The sequence below is a fragment of the Macaca nemestrina genome, chromosome 1, assembly GCF_043159975.1.
Source record: "Macaca nemestrina isolate mMacNem1 chromosome 1, mMacNem.hap1, whole genome shotgun sequence".
Taxonomy (NCBI): Eukaryota; Metazoa; Chordata; class Mammalia; order Primates; family Cercopithecidae; genus Macaca; species Macaca nemestrina.
Window position 1 is genome coordinate 219123287 of NC_092125.1, and position 25716 is coordinate 219149002.

The 25716-nt window shown below is 49.2% G+C and overlaps 1 protein-coding gene and 1 long non-coding RNA gene across 22 annotated transcripts in view; one reads left to right on the forward strand and one right to left on the reverse strand.

Moving 5' to 3' along the window:
- The window catches only part of LOC139364318 (uncharacterized), a 29596-nt gene extending 8640 nt beyond the window's left edge, over positions 1-20956 (forward strand). Inside the window, exon 3 of the long non-coding RNA XR_011625968.1 lies at positions 20555-20956. This is a non-coding gene — a long non-coding RNA (uncharacterized lncRNA). The remainder of the gene's footprint in view (positions 1-20554) is intronic.
- Positions 1-25716, reverse strand: part of LOC105473211 (forkhead associated phosphopeptide binding domain 1) — a 156228-nt gene that overhangs the window by 21164 nt on the left and 109348 nt on the right. For all 21 annotated transcript variants that reach the window (XR_011625958.1, XR_011625957.1, XR_011625948.1 and 18 more), the window contains 9 exons: positions 23293-23400; positions 18022-18195; positions 15662-15887; positions 13670-13754; positions 10555-10661; positions 8879-9038; positions 7013-7145; positions 1868-1997; positions 792-919 (listed from right to left, as the gene is read on the reverse strand). Coding sequence is in view for 10 of the 21 variants with exons in the window: in XM_071100339.1 (XP_070956440.1) it covers positions 792-919; positions 1868-1997; positions 7013-7145; positions 8879-9038; positions 10555-10661; positions 13670-13754; positions 15662-15887; positions 18022-18195; positions 23293-23400 (1251 nt within the window). In the remaining 11 variants the exon portion in view is untranslated. The remainder of the gene's footprint in view (positions 1-791; positions 920-1867; positions 1998-7012; positions 7146-8878; positions 9039-10554; positions 10662-13669; positions 13755-15661; positions 15888-18021; positions 18196-23292; positions 23401-25716) is intronic.

Sequence of the window (25716 nt, forward strand, 5' to 3'; positions counted from 1 at the left end):
GACACAGGACCCTCTGACTCTAGAACTTGTGTGCTCTGAATCACGGCTCCCTTCTCCTGCCTTTTATGTATTTGTGTTTTTCCGGTGACAGCGAAAAGCAAACTTTAGGCAAACTCATGGCATAACATGATCTATTAGCCTGCTGCACATGTTCTGCAGAATATCATGCATGATCGGCCGGGCGTAGTGGCTCACGCCTGTCATCCCAGCACTTTGGGAGGCCGAGGCGGGCGGATCATGAGGTCAGGAGATGGAGACCATCCTGGCTAACAGGATGAAACCCCATCTCTACTAAACATACAAAAAATTAGCCGGGTGTGGTGGCGGGCACCTGTAGTCCCAGTTACTCAGGAGGCTGAGGCAGGAGAATGGCGTGAACCTGGGAGGTGGAGCTTGCAGTGAGCCGAGATAGTGCCACTGCCCTTCAGCCTGGGCAACAGAGCGAGACTCCGTCTCAAAATAAATAAATAAATAAATAAATAAATAAATAAATAAAATCACACATGATCTGCAAAGGGGGCCAGCCATGCTGGCCCATTGACAATGTGGCCCAATGTCAACGCCATGCTGAACCATGCTGTGCACAAGCATAAGGCTACCTTTCTGTGCAAAGCCTGGACAATGGGTATGGTTGGGGCACCAGCTAGTGAGCATAGACAGCAGCCCATGAGGAAGGACCTGGCCCTGAACCACTGATATGTATGGCTGTGCCAGGGAACCCAGCTAGTGTCTGCCCTCAGGCCCCTCCTCTCCACACGCCAGTCACAGCAGAGAGAATTGTCGTTGGTTACCGCTAGGATCTCTATTCTTGAGAGAGTTGGCAAATCTGGTTTTGCATCCAATAGTATTTTCTGGATATTGCTTTTCATTCTGAGGTTCTTTAAATCTAGAAAGGATTCATTCTGGTGGTCTTTATGATCTATAAAACAAATAAAGTAGACTCAAAAGAAAGGCTCAGGAAGAAGTTATTTCATGTAATAACCATAGCAACTATTTACGGGACAGTTACACAGGCCTGTTTTAATCCTTACGATCTCCCGTGGCAGATGAGGACACAGGCCTAGAGAGATTAAATGACCTGGCCAAGGTCACCCGGCTCATAGGAGGCTGCAGCCGCACAGGTATCAGTGCTGAGGCCATTGACGGTGGACTTGCTAAGGTCCTTCAGCCACAGAACCAGGATAGAACCTGAACCCAGGCTTCCAGGTCCTAGACCAGTGCCCTAGCCTGCAGTGGGCCCCAAGTCTTAGGAGAGCTCTATCCCCTCTAAAGGGGGTACTCTAAGTGGTCCTCCAACATAGATCCTTAGACAGTATTCATCCATGACAAAGTTCTCACCCAGCCACCATGAAATAAGAAAAATTAGGCCAGGAGTGGTAGCTCACGCCTATAACCTCAGCACTTTGGGAGGCTGAGGCAGGTGGATCACGAGGTCAGGAGTTCAAGACCAGCCTGGCCAACATGGTGAAACCTTGTCTCTACTAAAAATATACAAATTGGCTGGGTGTGGTGGCTAGTCCCTGTAGTCTTAGCTACTAGGGAGGCTGAGGCAGGAGAATCACTAGAACCTGGGAGGTGGAGGTTGCAGTGAGCCAAGATTGCGCCACTGCACTCCAGGCTGAGTGACAGAGCGAGACTCTGTCTCGAAAAGAAAAGAAAAAGTACAATAGTGAGTTGTGCATGAAATGTTATTTAATATCAAGGCCTGCACTTGACTCTGAGATCATGGCCTGCCCAACTTTTTATGTATTACAGTGTCCTCTGAGTTCTGGGATGATGCAGATAAAACATGGTAGTCTTGGTAAACTGGTCAGTCCCCAAAGTAAGCCTGGGGTCCGCTGCTCTGACTAGGAAGGAGGAGATTTACCTGGTGCTCGCGCCTTCTCTAGTTCTTTAATTCGCGCTCGAAGTTCAGATAAGGCCTTTTTCTGACGCTGAATGACCTCCTCGTGCCGGGACCCTTTGCACTTGACCCCTAGATCGCTGAAGGATTGCTCCTGTGGGCAGAATGGGGTGGGCAGCAGTTGATCAGGGATTGGAAGATTTCTCTTACATTCACAGAAACATGAACAATTCATGTATAGCGGAACCCAGTCGCTTAGCACCTTTGGGAAAAGAGCATTCGGGCTTCCGCAGGGGTAGAATTCACATTTTCCATCTCAAATATCGGGTCACACGTGGGAAGACCTCCAACTTTCCTATTTAGCATCACTATAAATAAAAGAGCCCCTCCACGTTCCCTCTCCACGTTTTATTTTTTCTTCTCATACTGTTCTACGCCTGGATTTCCATTTGCTGTCACGCTGGTCTTGTTTCTGAACAATCACAGCAAATTCTACTCCTGGAGGGGCATTTTCAGATGAGAACGCAAGATGCTTTCTTTTAACTGGTGATAAGGATGATTATTTAATATTTGCTAGGGGGATTTGATAGACTGGCTCTTGGTTGGGCTGGAGAAAGGAAAACCTTCCTCTGAGACTTTGGAGCCTCTGCAACAGCACTGTCCCACAGAACTCCCTGTGGTGAAGGGAATGTTTTATACCTGCACCGGCACCGTCCAATATGGTAGCCACTAGACCCAGAGGGACCATCCTAAACAGCTCAGGTTACAGTTGCAGTTTTTTTTTTGTGTGTGTGTTTTTGATGTTGTTTGTTTTGGTTTTTGGAGATAGGGTCTTGCTCTGTTGCTCAGGCTGGAATGCAATGGCATGATCATGGCTCACTGTAGCCTCTACTTCTGGGCTCAAGTGATCCTTCCAGTTCTGTAGCTGGAACCACAGATGTGTGCCACCACGCCCGACTAATTTTCCTGTATTTTTTTGTAGAGACAGGATGTCACTTTGTTGCCCATGCTGGTCTCAAACTCTTGAGCTCAAGCAATGCTCCTGCTTCAGCCTTCCAAGGTGCTGGGATTACAGGCATGAGCCACTGTAACCAGCCTAGAGTTGGGTTTACTAAGAGCACAGACAAAGAAAGGTCTTTTTCACCTTTTTTTTTTTTTTTTTTTTTGACGGTATGTGTGTATGTGTTGCTCTGTCGCCTAGGCTAGAGTGCAATGGCACAATCTCAGCTCACTGCAACCTCTGCCTCCCGGGTTCAAGCGATTCTCCTGCCTCAGCCCCCTGAGTAGCTGGGATTACAGGTGCATGCCACCACGCCCAGCCAATTTTATTGTGTATTTTTAGTAGAGACAAGGTTTCACCACATTGGCCAGGCTGGTCTCAAACTCCTGACCTTGTGATCCGCCTCCCTTGGCCTCCCGAAGTGCTGGGATTATAGGTGTGAGCCACCGCACCCACCCGTCTTTTTCATCTTTTAAGGGTCATGTATCCTTTTAAGATTTGGAAGCATGCAGGGTTTTTCCTTCCAGAAAAATTCGCAGCGACACAAATATTTGCATACAACTTCCAGAGGGTCAAGACCTCCCGAAGTCCATCCATAAACTCTGAGCTAACCAACGCTTCTCCAGGGTAAGCAAGTCATTCGTTCATCTCACATCGATTTATTGTGCCAAGCCTTGTTCTAGGCTCTGGGGATTCAACAGTGGCTAAACCCAGCAACATCCCTGTTGTCATAGATTCTGCATCCTCGTGTGGGCAGACAGACAAGGGGAAAGTATCTGGTAGAAGTTATAAATGGTAAAGAGAAAATTAAGTGGGTAAACAGGGTGGGGTGTTGGGAACAGGTTTCAGTTGCAGATAGAGTTGCCAGGGAAGGCTTCAGTCAAACTGGCAAGAAAGAGAAAAAATTGACAATCTGGCTCCTTTATAATACTTTTTAAAGTAACAGTTTTGGTTCACTTCATGCATATACATATACATATATAGATAGCTATAGATATAGAAGATAATATATATGTAGTATGAAGTGAACCAAAATTATTTTAAAAGTTGCCTATCCATCTATCTATTGAATGGTAGCAATGGCTGCATGCCAGACACTGTTCTAGGCACTGGGGCGAGATCAGGGAGCAGGCAGACCAGCCCTTGCTGCTGTGGGTGCGTTTCTATGGGGCAGACAGATAACAGGCAGACAGGCGCACTAATACTCTAATTTCGGAGAGTGATAAGTGCTCCCAGGAAAAGAACGCAGAGGAGAGCAAAGGAGACACTCTTTGTTCTTCCTCCTTTGATGGTTCAAATGCTTATCAGAGGCCTGTATGACGCATCCCTGGCCCTGCGCTAGCCACACTGCCACCAGGGGAACAGGGCCCATGGCCTCCTACAAGGGGCTCAACAGTGCTGTCTGAGGCCCTCCTGGGACGGCCCCCTACCCCCACCCCCATGTCCCTACCTCTCGTTCCCTCCCTTCCTTCTGGCTCTGCTCCAGGTCTCCTCCAGCACAGGCCTCCCTGACCACCTGACCACCTGACCACCCCCCTCCCCCAGGTCAATCTGTTCCGAATCCTGCTGTACAGTTTCTCAGAGCGCTTCTTCCCACTGGACATTTTACTTGATCTTGGCTTGTTTATTTCTGTGTCTCTCCTCCCAGATGACAGGCTCCGTGAGAGCAGTCTTTATCTCCTTTGAAGACTGTGCTATTTCCAGGGCCCAGCACTGTGTCTGAGCACAGTAGGTACTCAGTAAATATGCAGCCTGTCAGAAACAGGAGCTGTAAGGAGCTTGTCCTGGCTTTCCAGCTGGGACCAGGGCTCAGCAGCTGGGAGAGAGACGCAGGCCACCCTGGCCGCGCTTAGTAGGGCCTCGCCTGTCCTCGGACCCTGGCTCCACCCTGCTCACAGGATGCATGGCTGGTTCCCTTGCGGGGTTGGCTCTACACTGGCCTCGGTCACCTCTTGAGGATGCATGTTTGCCCTGAGAGTAAACGACCTGGAATGTTCTCCCTCTCTCTCTGTCTCTCAGTGTATAGCAGGGGGCAGGAGATACTGAATTTTGGGGGTGTAGGGGTAGCCACGCATTGAGGCTGCCTCACAGCCTGTGCTAGCCTGAAGGGGTACCAGGAACGTCACATGACCCCTCCTTGCGGCTCTTCTGGGAATTTATTTATTTGGAGAGGATGAAATTCTTTCTCATACAACTCTTAAGCCCTCTGACCCACTCTGGCTTAGAAAGCAGGAAGGAGCCCGAGGGAGGAAAACCATTCCAAGAAGGAACAAATACATTTTCCCTTTTATCTTGCAGTCTCCCTCCCCCATCCTCCTCCACTAATCCCTCCATATAATATAAACTAAAAATCAAGGGCATCCCAGTTCAACAATCCAGTCCAACAGACGTGCACAGAGTCCAAGGGCGTTTGGTGTGGGCGGGAGCCGGTACATCTTCTCCTATCCCTGGCGTAGGGCCTGGCACACCGCAGGTGCTCAATAGTTGTTGAACAAGTGAATGAATATGGGTCAGGTTCTGCTCTAAGAGCCTGGGATTCCAACAGGAGTGCCACATACTCTCTGCCCCACGGAGCTTACGGCCACGTGGACCTGCTGCAGCCCCCGCCTTCCTGGTCACCCTGAGCAACCAGGAGACACTTCTGTTAAAGTGCTCTGGACAGCAATCGATGCCAAGGACAGCTGGCTGGACCTCGAGCCCTTTCGTTCAAGCTGTTTGCGGCCCTGGCTCAACGCTGTCTGGCAGGGGAAAGGCATCTTTGAGAAAGCCGGAAAGCAAGCTGACACATTTGGCCTGGCTTCCCAGTGAAAATCCAAAGCCCATTACTGGAACATCATGCTCTCTAGGCTCAAAAAGCCCCAGGGAAAGAAGAGCCCCAGGCTCCAGGAAACCAGAGCCTTGAGGAACCACTGAGTCTCACGATTGCATGCTGCGGACCGTGGGGAGTATCACAGCCCCAGACATAGGGACAGAGTGTGAGTGCCTGCTTCTAGGATGGCCCAAGGAAGGCTGTTCTCACTCAAAGACACACTCCCATCAGATGCTTCTGGGCAGGTGCATAGAACAGCTACCAAGACACAGCCACAGAGCACTCCCTACGTGGCTCTTTGGGAGGGCAGTTTGGCTCCAACAATCACAATTCAGGAAGAACAAGTACATTAACTACAGCATTGCACAAGAGGAGAAGCAATGGAAGTGTCCATCAAGAGGGGACTGGTTGGAAAGAAGAAACAATGGGATTCTACACAACCATTTAAAAGGGTGAGGCAGATCTTCATATACTTGCAAAGATGCCCATTAAATAGTGGTATGTAAAACTAAACCCATGTTGCAGAATGTACGTGGTTTGACACCATTAGTAAAAAAATTATCTACTAAACAAATATCTATATGGGCCAGGCGTGGTGGTTCACACTTGTAATCCCAGGACTTTGGGAAGCTGAGGCAGGTGGATCTCTTGAGTCTGGGAATTCCAAGACCAGCCTGGGTAATGTGGTGAAACCTCATCTGTACTAAAAATACAAAAATTCGTCAGGTGTGGTGGCATGCGTCTGTAGTCCCAGCTACTAGGGAGGCTGAGGCAGGAGGATCATTTGAACCTTGGGAAGTTGAGGCTGCAGTGAAGTTGTGATGGCATCCCTACACTGCAGCCTGGGTGACAGAGTGAGACCTTGCCCCGGAATAAAGGAATGAATGAATGAATATGTGTATGGATTTGTGTGTGTTTGCTCAGGTGTGTATATACATAAAATGTATTTCTCAGCCAACCCATAAGGTGGGGATGGTCATTACTGTCAGAACAGGGAACTGGTGCACAGTGACCTCCCCAAAGTCACAACAGAGTTTCTAAGTGGAGGAGCTGGGATTCAAACGCAGGTGCAGTGAATCTACGCCTGATCTTCAGCCACTACACTTTCTGGACCGTGTCAGAACGTGGAGGCCTCTACGAGGGAAAGATCTCATGGCATGCACATCACACTGTTGGACAGCTGTGACCTCTGGTGACTGCGACTGAAGAGGCAGGATTCTGCAACTTACTTTATACGTTTCACACAAGCAAGTCATACTTTCGGAACTTAGAATGAAAATATCTTCAAAAGGAAAGAAAGCCACCACTGGGCCGTGTCTTAGCACGTCCTTCCGGGTGCCCAGGACTTGCTGGCACTCACCTCTTGGCTGCTGGAGAAGGCCTCGGTGTGGACGGGTTCTATCTGCACGGAGGTGTCACACGTCTGGGTCTTCTTCCGGGGCTTCTGTTCCTTCTCTGTGTTCAGCTGGAGTCTGTGTTTCTCCTGGGAAGCCCTGGGGTAGAGAAGAGGAGGATAGCACGAGGTTCCAGGAACCACAAATGACTTTTGCAGTCATTGGAAGACCAGGAAATGGAGCTCTATTTTTACAGGAAACAGAATTCTTTTGAGACTTCAGTTTCCTGCTCCCAGATTTCTAGAGAATTCAGTTTCAGGGGACTTACGAGAGAGTGACCAGGGCAGGGAGCACCTGCCCTTGGTTCCTATACTGGGGCTGAGGACACCTGCTGTGGTTTTACAGGGACATTTGCTGCATGTCTGCTGTTTCTAACACTTTATGTGTGTCTAACCCTTCTCTCTCTCATAACAATCCCACAAGTTAGGTCCTCTGCTTGTCCCATTTTACAGACAAGTAAACAGACACACAGCAATCTGCCTGTAGTCACCTTGCTTGTAAATGGATGGTCTGGCTATTTTTTTTTTTTTTTTTGATGGAGTTTTGTTCTTGTTCTCCCACCCAGGCTGGAGTGCAATGGTGCGATCTCCACTCACTGCAACCTCTGCCTCCCAGGTTCAAGCAATTCTTCTGCCTCAGCCTCCCAAATAGCTGGGACAGGCATGCACCACCACGCCCGGCTAATTTTGTATTTTTAGTAGAGACAGGGTTTCACTATATGTTGGCCAGGCTAGTCTCAAACTCCTGACCTCAGGTGATTCGCCCGCCTTAGCCTCCAAAAGTGCTGAGATTACAGGCGTGAGCCACCGGGCCCGGTCTAGGGTCTGGCTTTGAAACCAGGCAGCCAGGTGTGGAGTCTGCTCCTTTAGCCACTACGTGAATCTGCTTTGGCCACGAGGCACACAAAGCTACCAGATATCCACAAAACATCAATTTCAGTCAAACTCTTTTTTTATGAAAACATGACTCATTCTAAAATATGGATAAGCTGTGGGTAAAAATGCAACTCACGGATGTTTTTAAAGATGAACCCAGGGGACGATGACAATATTTTGTATGTATTTTAAGCTGACACCTCCAGTTTATTCATTTGTTAAATAAATATTAAGTTCCCTTATGTGCTGGGCTGGGAAATCAATAGTGGGCAAGGTCTACACAGACCCTGTCCTCGTGGGAAGGGCAGACAATAAACAGGCAATGGGGCCGGGCGCGGTGGCTCACGCCTGTAATCCCAGCACTTTGGGAGGCCGAGGTGGGTGGATTGCTTGAGGTCAGGAGTTCAAGACCAGCCTGGCCAACATGGTGAAACTCCATCTCTACCAACAATACAAAAAATTAGCCAGGTGTGGTGGCTCATGCCTGTAGTCTCAGCTACTCCAGAGGCTGAGGCACAAGAATGGCTTGAACCTGGGAGGCTGAGGTTGCAGTGAGACAAGATTTCTCCACTGCACTCCAGCCTGGGCAAGAGAGCAAGTGAGACTCCATCTCAAAAAAACAAACAACAACAAAACAGGCAAAGGTAGCCTTGCTGTGTGCTAAGTGGTAGGTTAGACAGAGTGCAGGGGCTGAGGGAGACCAAGCATGGCAGGATCCCTTGGCTATGTTTGGTGAGGGTGAGTGAGGGAGGGCTTCCTGGAGGAAGTGGCATTTAAGCAGAGACCTGTCATCTGGAATATTGGACAAGGAAGTTTGAGAAGCACAGAATAAGCAAAACCATGAAATACATTCATTGATTCAACTCCTCAAGCAGCATGTACTGAGCCCTCTCTCTATGCAAGACTCAGGGGCTCCCTACGCCAGGTGAACTATCCCCCCTCCCCTGCCCACCCAACCTGAGTGCCTCCTTGAGGGCCTTCAGCTCCCGGTCTTTCTTTTCCGCCAGACTGCTCATCTGGGCCATCTTCTCCTTGAGCACACTCAGCTCCTTGCTTTGCTGCTGGACCAGCGCCACGTTCCGTTCCAGTTCCATCTTCTGCTTCTCGTTTAGCTCCCCTGGGAGTGACAGGAGGGCCAGTAAGGGGGTCTCTGCCTCCTGGGTTCAAGTGATTCTCCTGCCTCAGCCTCCTGAGTAGGTGGAATTTCAGGCATGCGCCACCACGCCTGGCTACTTTTTTGTGTATTTAGTAGAGACAGGGTTTCACCATGTTGGCCAGGCTGGTCTCAAACTCCTGACCTCAGGTGATTCACCCGCCTCGGTCTCCCAAAGTGCTGGGACTACAGGCATAAAGTAGCTATTATTAGCATCCTCACTTCACAGATGCAGAAACTGAGGCTCAAAGAGGTAAGGGACTTACCTGAGGTCATGCAACTAAGAGTGAGCAGATATAGAATTGGGCCCGACATCTCCAGAGAACTGGGCATTGTAGCCTGTACCCCACACTTTCTCATACCTTATTACAAAAACCCTCAGCCATAAATGTCTTGGGGTATTAACAGGAACAGCTACAGGGAGCGAATACCCTGTAGGGTTTGGGATGGAGACAAGATAGGAGCATTCTTTTCCCTTCCTCCACTTCCCCAGGCTTAGTTCCATCTCCCAGCTCCTGCCTGTCTATCCACGCCCTTCAGCTCAGGGAGAGTAGACATGGGAAAGAGAGGCTGCTATCAGATGCAAGAAGGAGGGAGGCAGAAGTAAAAGCACAGAGATAAGGAGGAACAAAGCAGGAATATGAAGGCAGCATTGTTTGTGTCTGTCCGGAACAGCACAGAACTGTTATTTTGCCCCTACTCTAGGGGCCACTGATGCCCATGTTAACCTTAGGAAGAAGGCGTGTTGTCCCCTACTTGGCATCTGAGGAAGAGAAGGCCTGGAGAGCCCCCTTGTCCTAGGTCCCAAAGCTAGTGAGTGCTGGGGCTTGTGCAAACTGGCCTGCCGCAGGAAGACCCCAGGATTGCCCTCAGGCCTTTGCTTCCGGAAGCAAATCTGTGCTAAAGGAAAATTCTCCCTGAAGAAGAAAGTTGCATTTCAGTGCAGAGGTCCAAAGTCCTGCGGAGAATGTGCCCTGTGCCCCTTGGCATTGAGTCAGGGACTCAGTGGGGGGTGGGAATCAGGGACATATCCAGGATACGACTTTTGCTGACCCTGAGTTACAGATGCTGGGACAACACAGGGAAGCAGGGTTGTTTATGCCAAGGTTTCCAACTCTTTTTTTTTTTTGGGACAGAGTCTCACTCTGTTGCTCAGGCTGGAGTGCAGTGGTGTGATCTGGGCTCACTGCAAACTCCGCCTCCCGGATTCAAGCAATCCTCTGCCTCAGCCTCCTGAGTGGCTGGGATCACAGGCGCCCGCCACCACACCTGGCTAATTTTTGTATTTTTAGTAGAGATGGGTTTTCACCATCTTGGCCAGGCTGGTCTTGAACTCCTGACCTTGTGATCCAATTGCCTTGGCCTCCCAAAGGGCTGGGATTACAGGCGTGAGCCACTACGCCCGGCCAACTCTTAAGCCTCATCTCCTTCCTTTCTCGAGCGGGTCAGGAGGTCAAGAGACACCGGAAATTGTTCAAACCTTTCAAATCCGACATTCTGCTGTGGGCCTCTGTAAGGTCTTTCCTCAACTTCATGATGACCTCCTGCTGAGACAGGATTTCCTTCTGAGCAGCCAATAAGTCATCTCTGAAATTCACAAAAACAGGTGAAGTCAGTTCAACTCAAACTCCACATTGTCTCCTGAGTGTCAGGAAGGGGCCAAGTACAAATGCAAACAGATTCTCAATCATGGTCCATGCGATGCCAGTCCCAGCAAAGGATGAGGACAGTCTTCAAAAACTCTAAAACAAAAATGACTTTTTTGTTGCACCTTCGTTTAAGAAAATAGATGGAGGCCAGGCACTGGGTACATGCCTGTAATCCCAGCACTTTGGGAGGCCAAGGCTGGAAGATCACTGGAGCCCAGGAGTTCGGGACCAGCCTGTGCAACAGAAATCAGAACCCCATCTCTACAAAAATAAATTTTAAAAAATTAGCCAGGCATAGTGGTGTGTGGCTGTTGTCCCAGCTACTCGGGAGGCGGAGGTGGGAAGGTTGCTTGAGCATAGGAGTTGAAGGCTGCACTCCAGCCTGGGTGGCAGAGCAAGACCCCGTCTCTAAGGAAAAAAAAGAAATAAAGAAAAAAGAAAATCCACTGAGACAGAACACAAGATCTGGCTGAGTTGAGTCTGAGGCTCGAACATGCCTTGCATGAGACTGATACCCACTACCCAGCATCATGACTTGATGTGCCTGTGGACTTCTGATGGTGGAGGGAGAGGGGAAAACTATTTGGGGGAGGTTCAGGGATTCTTTGGGGACAGGGAAGAAAAAAGAGAGGAAGACAATGTGGCTCTGTTCTCTCAGCAGCTCCTTTGAATTCCTGGTGGAGGGAGGCGGGGCCAGATGTGAATGAATGGTGTTCTTGGGGGAGCTGGTAGAAGTGTGGCCTCGGCGCCCAGGCAACAGGGGGACAGTGATGGTGACAGGACAGCTCCCCCTCCCACACCCCTGGAGGGCAGCACACCGTTGGCACCCTGAGACTCAGGATGGCTGATGGGAGGGTGGCTGCGCCCAGTGGAGGGGTGAAGGGTGCTCAGCAGGAACAGCAGGGGAGGCGCCTTGGGTGGGGATTTGACAGGAAGAACACAGGGTGCATGCCTCAGCAAGTTGAGAAACTGCAGCCTGGCGGAGACAGGTCTTGTGTGTGTTGCAAGGAGTCTTGCCCTTTTGGAAGGGGGTTGGGAGCCTTAGTCTTTGGGCAGGTATTAATGCCACTTCATTTGAGTTCACAGGATTTGAAATCCAGGCTCTTCTTATAAAGACTTTATTTTTTATTTATTTTTATTTTTTTGAGACGGAGTCTTGCTCTGTTGCCCAGGCTGGAGTGCAGTGGCGTGATCTCAGCTCACTGCAACCTTCATCTCCTGGGTTCAAGCGATTCTCCTGCCTCAGTCTCCCAAGTAGCTGAGACTACAGGTGTCTGCCATCATGCCTGGCTCATTTTTGTATTTTTAGTAGAGACGGGGTTTCACCATGTTGGCCAGGCTGGTCTCAAACTCCTGACTTCAGGTGATCCACCCACCTCGGCCTTCCAAAGTGCTAGGATTACAGGCATGAACCACTGCACCCAGCCTTATACAGACTTTAGAAGGTACTGCGTTTATTATGAATTAAAGTAAAACACTGGCAGGTTGCATGTCAAATAAAAAAAAAGACTGGTGATCATTAGAATGAACATAACTACATATATATAGTATATTCTGTGTGTGCATGCATCTGTGTGTGTCCACGTGAGCGTGTTCTTGGCTGCAACCACAAATCTTCCAACTCGAGGATAAAACCTCAGAACTCAAGCATGTTCACACGCCAAGGAAGTGGACCAGAGCAGGGCCGGGAGGTGCTGACTCTTCTCCAAGTCACGGGCACCACTGTTTCTAGAGTTTAAACAGGAGGAGGAGTCAGGAACTTTTCACAATGCGGAGGCTGGGTATCCTTGTCTTTTTGGGGTAAAATCCCTGTGACATTAGACTTCAGTCACTAGGATTTGGTGCAAGGATCGGGCAGGTGGTTGTCCTCTTGGGGGAGCTTCTGAATCCCTACGCTGCATCCCATCGGCACCTCCTTCTTTATGTGCTGTTTTCTGGATCTTTCCCATTCATACGTTTGTTTCTCTGAAAACTATCAGTTCTTCGAGGATAGACTTCTTTATAGACTCACTGGCTCTCAGAGTCAGGAAGGTTGAAATCATTTATTTGAGGTCATTTAGCCAACTCCTTAACTTCTCACCTTTGCAGGGCCCCGCCCCACCAAGTGGTCTCCACTGTTTGAAATCTCTGTCTGCTTAATAACACCTATGAATGGGCTTGCCTCTAGCTGATCCTCGGGAAAAATAGCTAATAGCAGTATTAGCTAGATTTCCCAAGCACTAGGCATGTACAGCCTTACTTCACAGACGTGGAAGCTAAGGCTCAGTGAGGTGGCGTGACTTGCCCAGGGTCACACAGCTGGAAAGTGTCAAGTTGGAATCTGCTATGTTTTGAATGTTCGTCTCCTCCAAATCTCAAGTTGAAACTTAACCCCCAAGGTGGCAGTATTGAGAGGTGGGGCCTTTATAAAGTGATTGGTCACGAAAGTACAATTATGGATTAATGGATTTGTGGGCTACTGGGTTAGTGGATTAATGGATTATCATGGCAGTGAGACTGTGGATTTATAAAAAGAGGCAGGGAGACCTGAGTTAGCACACTCAGCCCCTGGACATGTGATACCCTGCACCACTCCCAGACTCTGCAGAGAGTCCCCAACAGCAAGAAGGCCCTCACCAGATGCAGCCCCTCAACCTGGGACTTCTCAGGCTCCAAAACTGTAAGAAATGAATCTCTTTTCTTTATAAATCACCCAGTTTTGGGTATTCTGTTATAAACAGCAGAAAACAGGCTGAGGGATCTGAATGTAGATCCATCTAAATCTTTCCACGACATTGCCCTGCCTTGAAGGAATGGGGAAGTGGAAGCAGCACTGGAAAGGCAGCAGGCCCAGCTCTTTGTATGGCTTCTGACAGTGTGGCCCAGGTAGGGGCTGGTTGCCTGTTTGCCCCCACCCAGGTGGTGCCGGTGAGAATGCCTGGCGCTCACGCACCCGCGGGTACTCACATCAGGTGTTCATACGCCATGTCTTTGGCACTGCTGTCCGTCGTGGGAGCCACCAGAGGGTCTTGCGGCCTTTCCTCCTTTTGGGCTGTATCAGAGAGACATGTGATCGTTGTGAGAGGAGGCTGTCCTTCCCCTTTGCTTACAAGCACACCTGTGTCTTTCACAACTTACAAACCCTGCCTCCACCTGCAGCCCTCTCCACCTTGTGAGACCCACATGTGTGCTGTGTCACAGGCTGGGGGCTCTCCCAAAGTGCGTGGCCATGAGATTGTCCCAGTTACTCTAGAAGGCAGGGGCCATCAAGTCCACTTATAGACAGGGAAAGGGGCACCGGAGTGATGGAAGCTGCCGGCGACCCACTTGGCTAAGCTGGTGAGCAGTGCAGCCTCAGCCCCTGGTCCCACCGCCTGCCTGTCTCTCTTGGAAGAAGAATCTGTGTTTAGCACCTTCCTCTCCTCACCTCCCATTTACACCTCAGTGCACCGCCTCTGGCGTCCTGTCTCACTACTCACTCACGTGTTCACTCACTTGTTTATTCCTTCAACAAACATGTGTGGAGTGCACACTGGTCTAAGTACGGGGGTGACAAAGATGCAGTCACCCTTTAGGTCCCAGCTCAATCTCAAACACCTCGCTCTGACCTGGACATCACCCTTCAGGTCCCAGCTTGATCTCTTTTTTTGTTTTTGAGACAGTCTCGCTTTGTTGCTAGGCTGGAGTGCAGTGGTGCAATCTCAGCTCACTGCAACCTCTGCCTCCCGGGTTCAAGCGATTCTCCTGTCACAGCAGCCTGAGTAGCTGGACTACAGGCGCACGCCACCACGCCTGGTTAATTTTTGTATTTGTAGTAGAGACGGGGTTTCACCATGTTGGCCAGGATGGTCTCAATCTCTTGGCCTCGTGATCTGCCAGCCTTGGCCTCTCAAAGTGCTGGGATTACAGGCATGAGCCACTGAACCCAGCCCCCAGCTCAACCTCAAACACGCTTCCTCTGACCTGGACTCTGGGTTGGGAAACTGAATCCCACTCTTCGTCCTTGTCACGGTGCCCTATTCATCCTGGATCACCTGTCAGGGCAATAATTTTGTTACCACGGGGACAAAAACTGGCTTGTCCATCACTGGATCCCGAGTGCCTACATGAGATCGGAACGTAATAGAAGCTCCACCGAGAGAGCTGAATGAGTGAATGAATGAGGGAAGTCCTGACGGCTTGCCGACTTGCTGGGAACTAGAGCCGTGTTTCCTAAACAGGAGTGAGTTTGCCTCTAGGGGACATTGGGCAATGTCTGGAGACATTTTTGGTTGTCACAGCTGGGGTAGGGGTGCCACTGGCAGCTGGTGGGTGGAGGACAGGGAGGCTGCTAACACCCAGTAGTGCCCAGTTCAGTCCCATCCATGAAAAAATGATCCTGCCCCAAATGTCAACAGGGCTGAGGCTGGGATACCCTGGCCTGAGTCCTCTACTTCCAGAACTTTCTCCAAGAGCTTAACAACTTTACAATAATACCTTACCTTGGCCGTTTGGGGCAAATAAGTGCTTACAAGTCTGAGTTCTTTTTTCAGCTTCTTTTGGGTTTATTTTTTAAGGGACAAATCCTGGCTGGTAATGAGTGCATTAGTGAAGATGCAAAAGGCCAATGGCAGAGAGAAGCCTTTGAAAGGCCCCCACACGAGATGTTTTCATGTGGAAAAGATGATTCCACTTCGTGCTGCCCTGACAGCTCGGACAGCCCTGGTGGCCTGTGTGTCTCGCCGGCTCACTGGGTCGGCACAAAGGATGTCCCAACTCATTGCCATGACTTCTGCTGAACCTGGGCCTCGGAGGGCTTCTGACATCGTTGTGTAACAAGAACAAAAGGGGGCCTCAGAGAATGAATGAGCTTTTGAATAAAGCATGGCCTTTTTCTTAACCATCAGCCTGTTGGGACCCAGCGGACAATCAGAACCTACCCCGAACACTAAGATTTCCTTGGTCCCCCTTCGGACTTACCCGGGTCGTTGTCCTTCAATGTTGCAATCTCGCCTTCTATTTTTTTATGGTGTTGACTGACTTTCTGGAGTTTCTCTTCGAGGCTCACAATCGTCTGGGAGTGCTGTTTGATTTGCTCCTTATATTCCATGATCTCTTCTTCAAATCCATGTCTCTGTGATTCCTGCTCATCCTGGACGGCCTTTACCGTCTTCTGCTGCAGGATTAGCCGCTCTTCCATCAAGATCTGGGAACAGAGTGTCACTCAGTGTGGTCTTGGGAGCTGGGTATGACAGCAACCATAACATACACCCTGGGTACACACAGGTGCTAAACTGGGCCCCACCCCAGGGCCTTAGCACGTGCTGTTCCTTCTGCCCTGTACACTTCTTCCACAGCTCCTTTCATGGCCAACTCCTTCTTGACTCTCAGGGCTCAGCTCCAGCGTCACCTCCTCCGAGAGGCCCTCCCTGACCACCTATCAGGAGCAACCCCAGACACTTCCTATTCCAGCGTCTGTTTCATTGTCCCTGAAGCCTTTAATCGTTTGTTTCTCATGCCCTCTAGAATGTAAAATTTGTAACAGCAGAAATGTGTCTGTTTTTACTTACTGCTATGCCCACAGCATTTGATGTTTGATAGATATTTGTGGAATTAATGAATGAACAATTTCATAAGAAAAAGCAAATGAATTTGCCTTTCTTTCTTTCTTTCTCCTTTCTTTCCTTTTTTTCTCTCTCTCCTTCCTTCCTTCCTTCTTTTTCTTTCTTTCTTTTCTCTCTCTCTCTCTTTCTTCTTTCTCTTTCTCTCTCTTTCGAGACAGAGTCTTGCTCTGTTACCCAGGTTACAGTGCAGTAGCATGATCTTGGCTTACTGCATCCTCTGCCTCCTGGGTTCAGGGTATTCTCCTGCCTCAGCCTCCCAAGTAGCTGGGACTACAGGCGTGCACCACCACACTCAGCTAATTTTCATATTTTTTTTTAGTGGAGACGAGGTTTCACCATTTGGCCAGGCTGGTCTCAAACTCCTGACCTCAGATGATCCACCCACCTTGACCCCGAAAGTGATGAAATTATAGGTGCGAGCCACTGTGCCCAGCCAGAATTTGCATTTCTTAAAAACAAAAAATTAATGACCCCCAAATGGCAAATCTGCTGCTTTCCCACATCCAAACACTCCCTCCTGAGGCTCCCCTTGGCGTTTGCATCCCAGCACCTCCTCCTCAATGCCCGCCTGCTACTCCAAACTCACCCTGTCCTGCTCCCTATTCCCAGGTGACGTGCTGGGCCTCGGCCTCTGATCTCCCCATGACAGGTACATTCTTTGCCCGACACACTCACACATGCCTGCTCTTCCAAGGACCCTGCCTAGGAGGCTGCCTTCCAGATTAAGCTCTTGTCTTGCTTTCTCTCCCAAAACTATTGTGTACCCAAAGCTGGGGGGCTTTTGAACTTTGATGCCCTATCCTCGCCTTCCTCCTCTTGTCTCCTCTTCTCCAAAAGAGGGTTGCTCCAAGAGAACACCCCCACCATGACCCCAGACCTCCATACTCCTATCCCTATGTCGTCCTTACGCGATCAGGTCCCCAAGCACCCTGGCCTGAAGCGTGCAGTCTCCTTTGGCACTGTGCTCTCCTTGGCGCTCACGTCCTACCAGCAGTTATCAAGTCCTGCCATCATAACTCTCTCCTGCGACTCCCTCCCTCCCACACCTCCCCCAGCTCCCGCCAAGGTCAGGTCCTTATGATTCTGGTCCACCACGTGCCACACCCAGACCTGTTCTCTCCAACGCCACACCCTCGTGAAATTTACTTCGTTCTCTTTTGGGAGATTCACCTTCATGACTTCCTGGCTCAGAAACCTGTCGGTTGAGCGTGTGGATGACAGAGTGAATGCACATGGAGCCCTGATTTTGGAGGGCCTCGAATACCGAGCCTACGCTTTAATGCATTGTCTTAAAGCCTGTGGAATCATCACTCATCACTCGGTCCCGAGGCTCTCCAGGCATTCTGATCCTGTGAGGAACCTGCATTACAACATCTCAGAATACCCTGCAGACGGGGCATCCTAGCTCTGTGTACCTTTCATTCTAAACCAACGCTTCTCATTAGGGGGCCATTAAGGGACACTTGGCAATGTCTGAAGACATTTTTGGTGATCACGACTGTGGGGAGAGGGCTCCTGGCATCCGGTGGGTAGAGAACAGGGGTGGTGCTAAATATCCTAAGATGCTCAGGACAGCCCCTCACAGGAAAGTGCTACTTGACCCAGAACATCAGCAGTGCTGAGGCCAAGAAGCCCTGGTCTAAGCCACACATTCTCACGCACTGTAATCTTCTATTGGGAGAAAAATTCTCCCATTCCTGGAAGGCACCGACTTACCATTTTTGTCTTGGTAGTTTCCAGTTCAGCTAATGTTTCATTTAATTTCAAGGTGAGGCTCTCTGCTTTTAGACTTTCAGTTGCCTTTGTTTTCTGAGTCTCTTCAACCATGGCTAGTGCGTCATTTAATTTATTACTTAAAACATCCTCTTTTTGCTCTTTTAATTCTAATTCCTAGACAAAAAAAAAAAAACAAATAGCAAAATAACAGACATTCAGGAATACGTATTTACCCAGTCCCCTTCTCCCCAACCTTCAGGGAGGGGGCAAAGTCTATTCTCTAATTATTCTGTCGATTCTTTTAAAGTACAAAGTCTATGCCTTCTCTGGAAGGTTCCAATTATTATAGAACTCGTCTTCACATTCAGCGGAGATCTGTCTCCTTGTGATTTCTGGTCTCTGAGCTCAGTTCTGTCACCTGGAGCTCGTTGAGAACGTTTTATTTCTCTTTTATGAGACAGCCCTTTAAATATTTGAGGAAGGCTGTCATGTCTGTCTCTAAATCTGTTCTCCAAGATGAATGTGCTGAGTCCCTTCTCTCCTTCACTGCAACACCTGCTTCCAGGACACCCCCCTTTCCTCCAGGGCTCCGGCGGCCCTGTCCTGGGCATCTCTTATCCCTTATCCTGGAACCCATTCTTTTTTTTTTTTTGAGATGGAGTCTCACATTGTCACCTGGGCTGGAGTGCAATGGTGCTATCTCAGCTCACTGCAACCTCCGCCTCCCGGGTTCAAGCAATTCACCTGCTTCAGCCTCCCAAGTAGCTGGGACTACAGGCGCATGCCACCACACCCAGCTAATTTTTGTATTTTCAGTAGAGACGGGGTTTCACCATATTGGCCAGGCTGGTCTCGATCTCTTGACCTCATGATCCACCTGCCTCAGCCTCCCAAAGTGCTAGGATTACAGGCGTGAGCCACCGCACCCACCACCGCATGAAAGATTCTTTCGATCTTTCATAGTCAACATTCTATTCTCTTTGAGTCCCTCCTGCAATAAATGTGAAGTGTGGGCTTCTTGAGTGGCACTGTGCTGGGCATCTTATGAACGTTATTTAATCCAATTTAAAATATATTCGAAGTACTAGGCATTCTTAAACTCTGTTGGTGGAGGTGCAAACTGCTGTGACTTTTCTAGACACTCATTCAGGAATGTGTATTATGAGCCTGAAAATGTGCAAGTCCTGTGACTCAGCAACTCCACTTTAGGGAGTTTTTCCTAAGGACGTAAAGACTGATGCACAGGGTGGGTTAGCTGGGCATCTGCTGCATTAGTGAAGAGTGAGAAACCAACCCAGGGGAGAAGAAAAGAAGTTGGGATCCATCCAGCACAGTGCAAACCTGGGTCACAGAAGATTGTTTGATGACACTGAGACATTCTATGCAAAATGAAATCATTCAAACTTTTTTTTTTTTTTCCTGAGACGGAGTCTCGCTCTGTTGCCCAGGCTGGAGTGCAGTGGCAATCTTGGCTCACTGCAACCTCCGCCACCCGGGTTCAAGTGATTCTTCTGCCTCAACATCCCACATAGCCAGGATTACAGGCACCCACCACCACGCCTGGCTAATTTTTGTATTTTTAGCAGAGATGGGGTTTTGCCATGTTGGCCAGGCTGGTCTTGAACTCCTGACCTCAGGTGATCTTCCCACCTTGACCTCCCAAAGTGCTGGGATTACAGGCGTGAGTCACTGTGAATGGCCAAAATCATTCAAACTTAAAGCGGTTGAAACCTTACATTATTTTGAGACTCGAGAGGAATGTGGCTGTGGGGCCTGGGTCACGTAGCACGCACCTGCAACTTCTGTTCTTTTCTGTAAATGAGTGGGAAAGCCCTGGCAGCGCCAGAGATAAGACTCCTTCAGATGATCACCCCTCATCCTGGAATATTAAAGCAATTTTCCCAGGAATGTAGCAAGCTGTGACCAACCAAAGGGCTATAACCGCATGTGCTGACCTTGTGTGGAAGACGGTGCGATCCTGTTAACTGCCTATCAAAGTGAAATTTTCACCTCCCTGCTTTGGAATGCTGACTCATTCTTTTGAAGTCTGTTTTTTGGGTTGCCGTCCTCAAGCTTTGAGCTCGAATAAACTCTATGCTTAGAGAATCTCATTATTTAAGGTTGACACATCGTATGTTAAATATCAAAAATAGCATCCAAAGCACTGTGCACAGTGTCACAGTGTAAATCACTAACTTGGTCATAAATCGGTATTTATCGATGTCGATGCTGAGGTTCAACACAAAGGCGGTCTGGAAGGAATCACATCAAAATGTCGACAGTGGCAACTGTGCTCAGTGGACTCTGTTAGTTATTATTTTCTTTGGAGTGATTTTCTGTTTTTTTTTTTTTCAAGTTTTCTAGAATGACAGGTGTCTTGTTTTTTTTTTTTTTATAATCAGGAAAGAAAACACTTTTTTTTGAAAATATTAAATCCCTATACCATTTTCATCATGTTATTCCTGCAAGCCTCTCCTGGGAGTTGCTGCATCCTCTGCGTACCTCCGCTTAACTCCGTCTGATTCTTTTTCAGGGTCTTAACCTTGCTGTTACTGTTGGGATATTCCACGGAGGACCTCATGCGGACCTGGCCTACGGAGGTGCTCACTGGAGACACTGGCAGGCATCCCACAGAGTAGCTTGTCATGTACAGCTCAGCGACACACCCCAGGTGTCCCAAATAATCCACAACAAACTGAAATTGTTTCTTTGAAGAGCTGTGAAGCTGCCCTGCTTATCAGTAGATCACGTGGCCTGCCATCTTTGCTCCCTGCCAGCTGCTCAGCAGCTTGTCCCAAGCATAGGAGAACAAAGTCCACTGGTCCCATGCATTGGAAATTCCTTTCTTTTCCCTCTCTCCCTTTTCTATTTTGCCTATATAGATGAGATCAATCTTTGATTGCTCTTCCGAGTGTACAAATAAAATAATGTGCAAACACACAACTCTCTACCTGACTCTACTTGTATTTCTTTGGATTTTCCTGGTAAATGGTGAATCCCTGGGCTGGGTCCTGTTCTTGCTTGTCTAGGGTAATGCCACCTGTCTACTTTGAGGGCTGCCATGAGACCTCCTTTTTTTTTGAGAAGGAGTCTCACTCTATTGCCCAGGCTGGAGTGCAATGGCATGATCTTGGCTCATTGCAACCTCCCGGGTTCAAGTGATTCTCCTGCCTCAGCCTCAGTAGCTAGGATTACGGGCATGCGCCACCATGCCTGGCTAATTTTTGTATTTTCAGTAGAGACGGGGTTTCACCATGTTGGTCAGGCTGGGCTTGAACTCCTGATCTCAGGTGATCCACCCACCTTGGCCTCCCAAAGTACTGGGATTACAGGCATGAGCCACTGCGCCTGGCCAAGACCCTACCTTCTGATGTTACTGTTCTAAGGATATTGTTGAGAAGGTTGCTTGTTGCAGAATCCTCTACGTAATGACCCGTAGGAGAGATTCTCTCTGGTCTAGTACCAAGAATGGTCATATTTCCACGAGCAGTTGGTCCATTTTTGTCTAGCAAATTGTACAACCAGCTGGGCTTTCCCTTGCGCTGTAACTGCTAGAGGAAAAATTGTGACTCATTCATTGATTTCATGATACACTTTTTTTTTTTTTTTCATTAGTCTCATTCCGGATCCCTTTTACGTCCCGACTTACCTACTTTTAAAACTTTAACCTCGCCTTTTCGCCTACCCATAGTGTATTTCATGGAGGATCCATGGTACATCGTTTGGGGGACACGGCTGCTTGGGAAGAGGCTGCCTTTCTCGGGCTCTCCCACGGCCTGCAGCATGTGCCTCCCTGCAGGGGTCCTCTGTGACCGTGACGGCCCTGGGCTGACAAGTCCTGCATCACTTCACCCAACTCTCGTCTGCCTTCTCTGGACACATGCCAGTTACTCCAGGTCCCTCCTTGAAGACTGGTGTCCAGGGCTGACGTGCAATGCAGACGTGCCTTCCTGACTAGCCTCCCTAGAGCAGCCTTGTTTAAAGTGCATCAGCGCCACTTGGGCTGCTTACGAAACATGCAGCTTCCTGAGTCTGTCCTCCACCCAGGGGGTCAGAACTTCTTGGGGTGGGGTCCAAGAAACAGGCATTTAAAAATAAATTCCCCAGAGATCCAAATGCATGCTAATGTTTGCAAATATTTCTTTGAAGAAAATGATCCAAGGTTGATGTGAATAGAGACCTTTTTAGTCCTAGCTGATCCCGAAAATCCTTTGAAGTCATAGTCACCTACATTTAAATTTAACCCATCATTGCCAGGTTGCATGTTTGTCAACTGGGCTTTGACTTTGACATATTGGTAATTGTGTGTGTATGTGTTTTGTACTGCTGGGACCCAGGAAAAGCGAATTATGCCCTACTGCTTATGTACCCAAGACAGGGTCAGATGCGAAATCCACTTCTATTCCTACTATGTTTACAATTCTCAGTGATAACAGTAAATGCATTTTGATTATGAAGGTGATGATAACTATGACAACAAGCTCTGCTTGGAAAACTGATATCGGCCTGATCAGAAACCTAGGTGTCCATACCCTTACATCTCCTCTCTTTTTTTTTTTTTTGAGAGGGAGTCTTGCTCTGTCACCCAGGCTGGAGTGCAATGGCGCAATCTCAGCTCACTGCAACCTCCACCTCCCGGGTTCGAGCGATTCTCCTGCCTCAGCCTCCTCAGTAGCTGGGATTACAGGTGCATGCTACCACACCCAGCTAATTTTTGCATTTTTAGTAGAGATGGGGTTTTACCATGTTGGCCAGGCTGGTCTCGAACTCTTGACCTCAGGTGATCTGCCTGCTTCGGCCTCCCAAAATGCTGGGATTACATGTGTGAGCCCCTGCGCCCGGCCAACATCTCCTCTCTTAAGCTAGGCAGCTGAGCCCAAAGCTGAAGTGCAGTAGAGAGGGAGGGGTGAAGATTTAGGGTTGGGGAGCCAGACAGTCCGGGCTTTGGATCCTGTCCCTCCACTTCCCAGTCATGAGTTTGCCATGCTAACATGGGCAGCTGACACATGTATGTGGAATGCTGAGTGCCTCTCCATGTGTTCTGTGGGTATAACAGCAGTCATGTCTCACAACAACTCAAGGAGATTGATCTGTATGTATTAGGTGTATTTCATAAGTGGGGAAACTAAGGCACAGAGATGTTAGGGTTCTTGCCTGAAGTTCCACAGCCAGCCATGGGGAGAGGTAGGATCTGAACCCAGAGCCTGGCTCTGGCGCACTGCCCTTCGCCGTGCTGGGCCCCTCTTGTCTCTCCCTCCCTGCGGCTCATACCTCTTTCTGCTTGGTTAAGCGATTCTCCAGGTCTTGCACCTTTTTCTTTTCCTTCTCCATGGCCTCCTTCGCTTTGCGTTTCTCGTAGGCAATGCTGCTCTCTGAGACCTGGAAGTCAATGAAAGTGGTTTGAGGGCCTGTGCCCTCAAAGGGAAATGACACCGAAAAGGGAAACCAGGACGAGTCACTGTGGAAGCCACCAAGTCAGGGTTGGAGAGAAATATCTCAAGGAACAAAGCACCCACTGGGGACAGAGGTGAGAACCCGGGAGCCATATCTTAGTCATGTGTGTAAAGGAGTGAGTGAGTCATCATTCAAGATTTCAAGGCAGGTGTTCAGGAAGTGACATGCTGGTGAGTGGTTGGGTCCTGGTATTTGGCGCTGAGTCACTGAATAAACTGGCATGTGCTGGCACCGATGCTGGCCTTTGTTGGAAGTACCTGGCTCTTTGGGAGGTGGGGCAGGACAGACAGTGCTGGGGAGGTGCCTTCTGTCTCTGTAGACCCATGTCAATGGCTCCAAAGGAGGACCGAGGCAGCCACTGCCAGTCTACAAAGGCATGGGTTCCCAAAATTCCTGTCTAGGTCAGTTTGTAGCTGAGAACACAAACGCCATATACCTGGTGACGGGGAGGGAATCGGAGGCCCAGACTCACCTGTACATGCCCTGGGAGGTAAACAGCTAGGGAGGGCTTGAAAAACTCTATCTGCAGCTGTTGAAACTCTTGCAATTATACACCACCCCCGCCCCCACCAACATAAAGTTCACAAGAAAAGGATTTTAAATATACGTGTATATGTACAACAAAAGACCAGAGGAGTATGTACTGAAATGTAAGTGACGGTTATTTGGGGGGAATTGGGATTATGGCAACTTTTATTTTGTTCTTTTCACAGGTCTATATCTTCTAAATTTTCTTTAATGCACAGGTATTATTGGCAAAAAGAAAAACGAATGAAAATTGTTACAGGGCATGCAGTGATAGGAGATGGGAATATCCTAATTCAAGGGACAGTATGAGACTCAAGATGTGTGTGGTCCTGAAGGAAAGACGATGTTCCCAATGTTGCCAGTGTTAACATCACGTGTGTGGCACCCACCCACCCCACCCGGCTCTGCATATCCAACTCCCAGGCCCCCCTACCCGACCACATCTCCCAATGCAGACCTGGCTTTTTCTCACTGTCAAGTCTTCACTTAAGATGGTTCAATCCTTGCCCTGCAGGTCTAAGTCCTGCCCGTCCTACAAGGCCACCCACACCCTTCCGCATGCCCTGTGGTGAGGGCTCTTCCCCTTCTCTTATTATGCACTGCTTGGTGCGTTGCAAATGAAAATAGTGCACAGAATGTGTTAGTGCATCCAATCTGCAAACCCCAGAGACCATCTATCTGATTATCCCCGTTTCACAAGAAAGGAAATGCAGGCTCCTTTAAGGAGGCAGTATAAAGACAAGCAGTGTTCCAAGGTGTCATCACCAGGAAGCGGTGGTGCAGGCTTAGATGCCAGGGCCCTTGCCTTAACCGCTCGGCCTCTGGGCCCTGATTCAAGTCCTGCCCACTTGGAGGCAGGAGGCTTTTTCTTTTTCTTTTTTCTAATTTTTAAATTTAAATTTACATTTTTTTTGAGACGGATTCTCACTCTGACACCCAGGCTGGAATACAGTGGCATGATCTCGGCTCTCTTCAACCTCCGCCTCCCAGGTTCAAGTGATTCTCCTGCCTCAGCCTCCCAAGCAGCTGGGATTACAGGCGTGCACCACCACGCCCGGCTAACTTTTGTATTTTTAGTAGAGACAGGGTTTCACCATGTTGGCTGGGCTGATCTTGAACTCCCAACCTCAAGTGATCTGCCTGTCTCGGCCTCCCAAAGTACTGGGATTACAGGCGTGAGCCACCGCACCTGGCAAGATGAGTTTATATGTTCATAACCAGGCTGGCACAGAGCCCAAGACACTGCCTGGCTGTAGCCTGAGCTTCGGGACCCCATCCCTGGCCCGTATGTATAAGGGAGGCTCTGGGGGTAGCCGTGACCACAGTTTGGGTCCCACCCCTTAGCGTGTCTGTGCTCCCTCTGCCTACCTGGACTCTGACCTCACTTCCCTCATGGGCTTGACATTGTCCCGCTGCCAAGGGCTTCGCTTCAGGCTGTGCAACCCCCACCCTGCTGCGCGCACTCAACTGCCCACCTCACCTGGACTCTGACCTCACAGGGCAGGTGCATCCCAAGCCATGAATATACTGACTCCTCATATTACACCTCTAGGGAGGTTCTGCCACCACACCCACATGGCAGATGAGGGCACGGAGAGGGCAAGGGGCATGCCCAGGGTCACACAGCCTGTTAGGGCAGAGCTGAGATTTGAGCCCAGAATGAACCCTTTAGCCCACCAAGCTCTGCAGTTCCTTCCCCGTCTCTCCCACCTA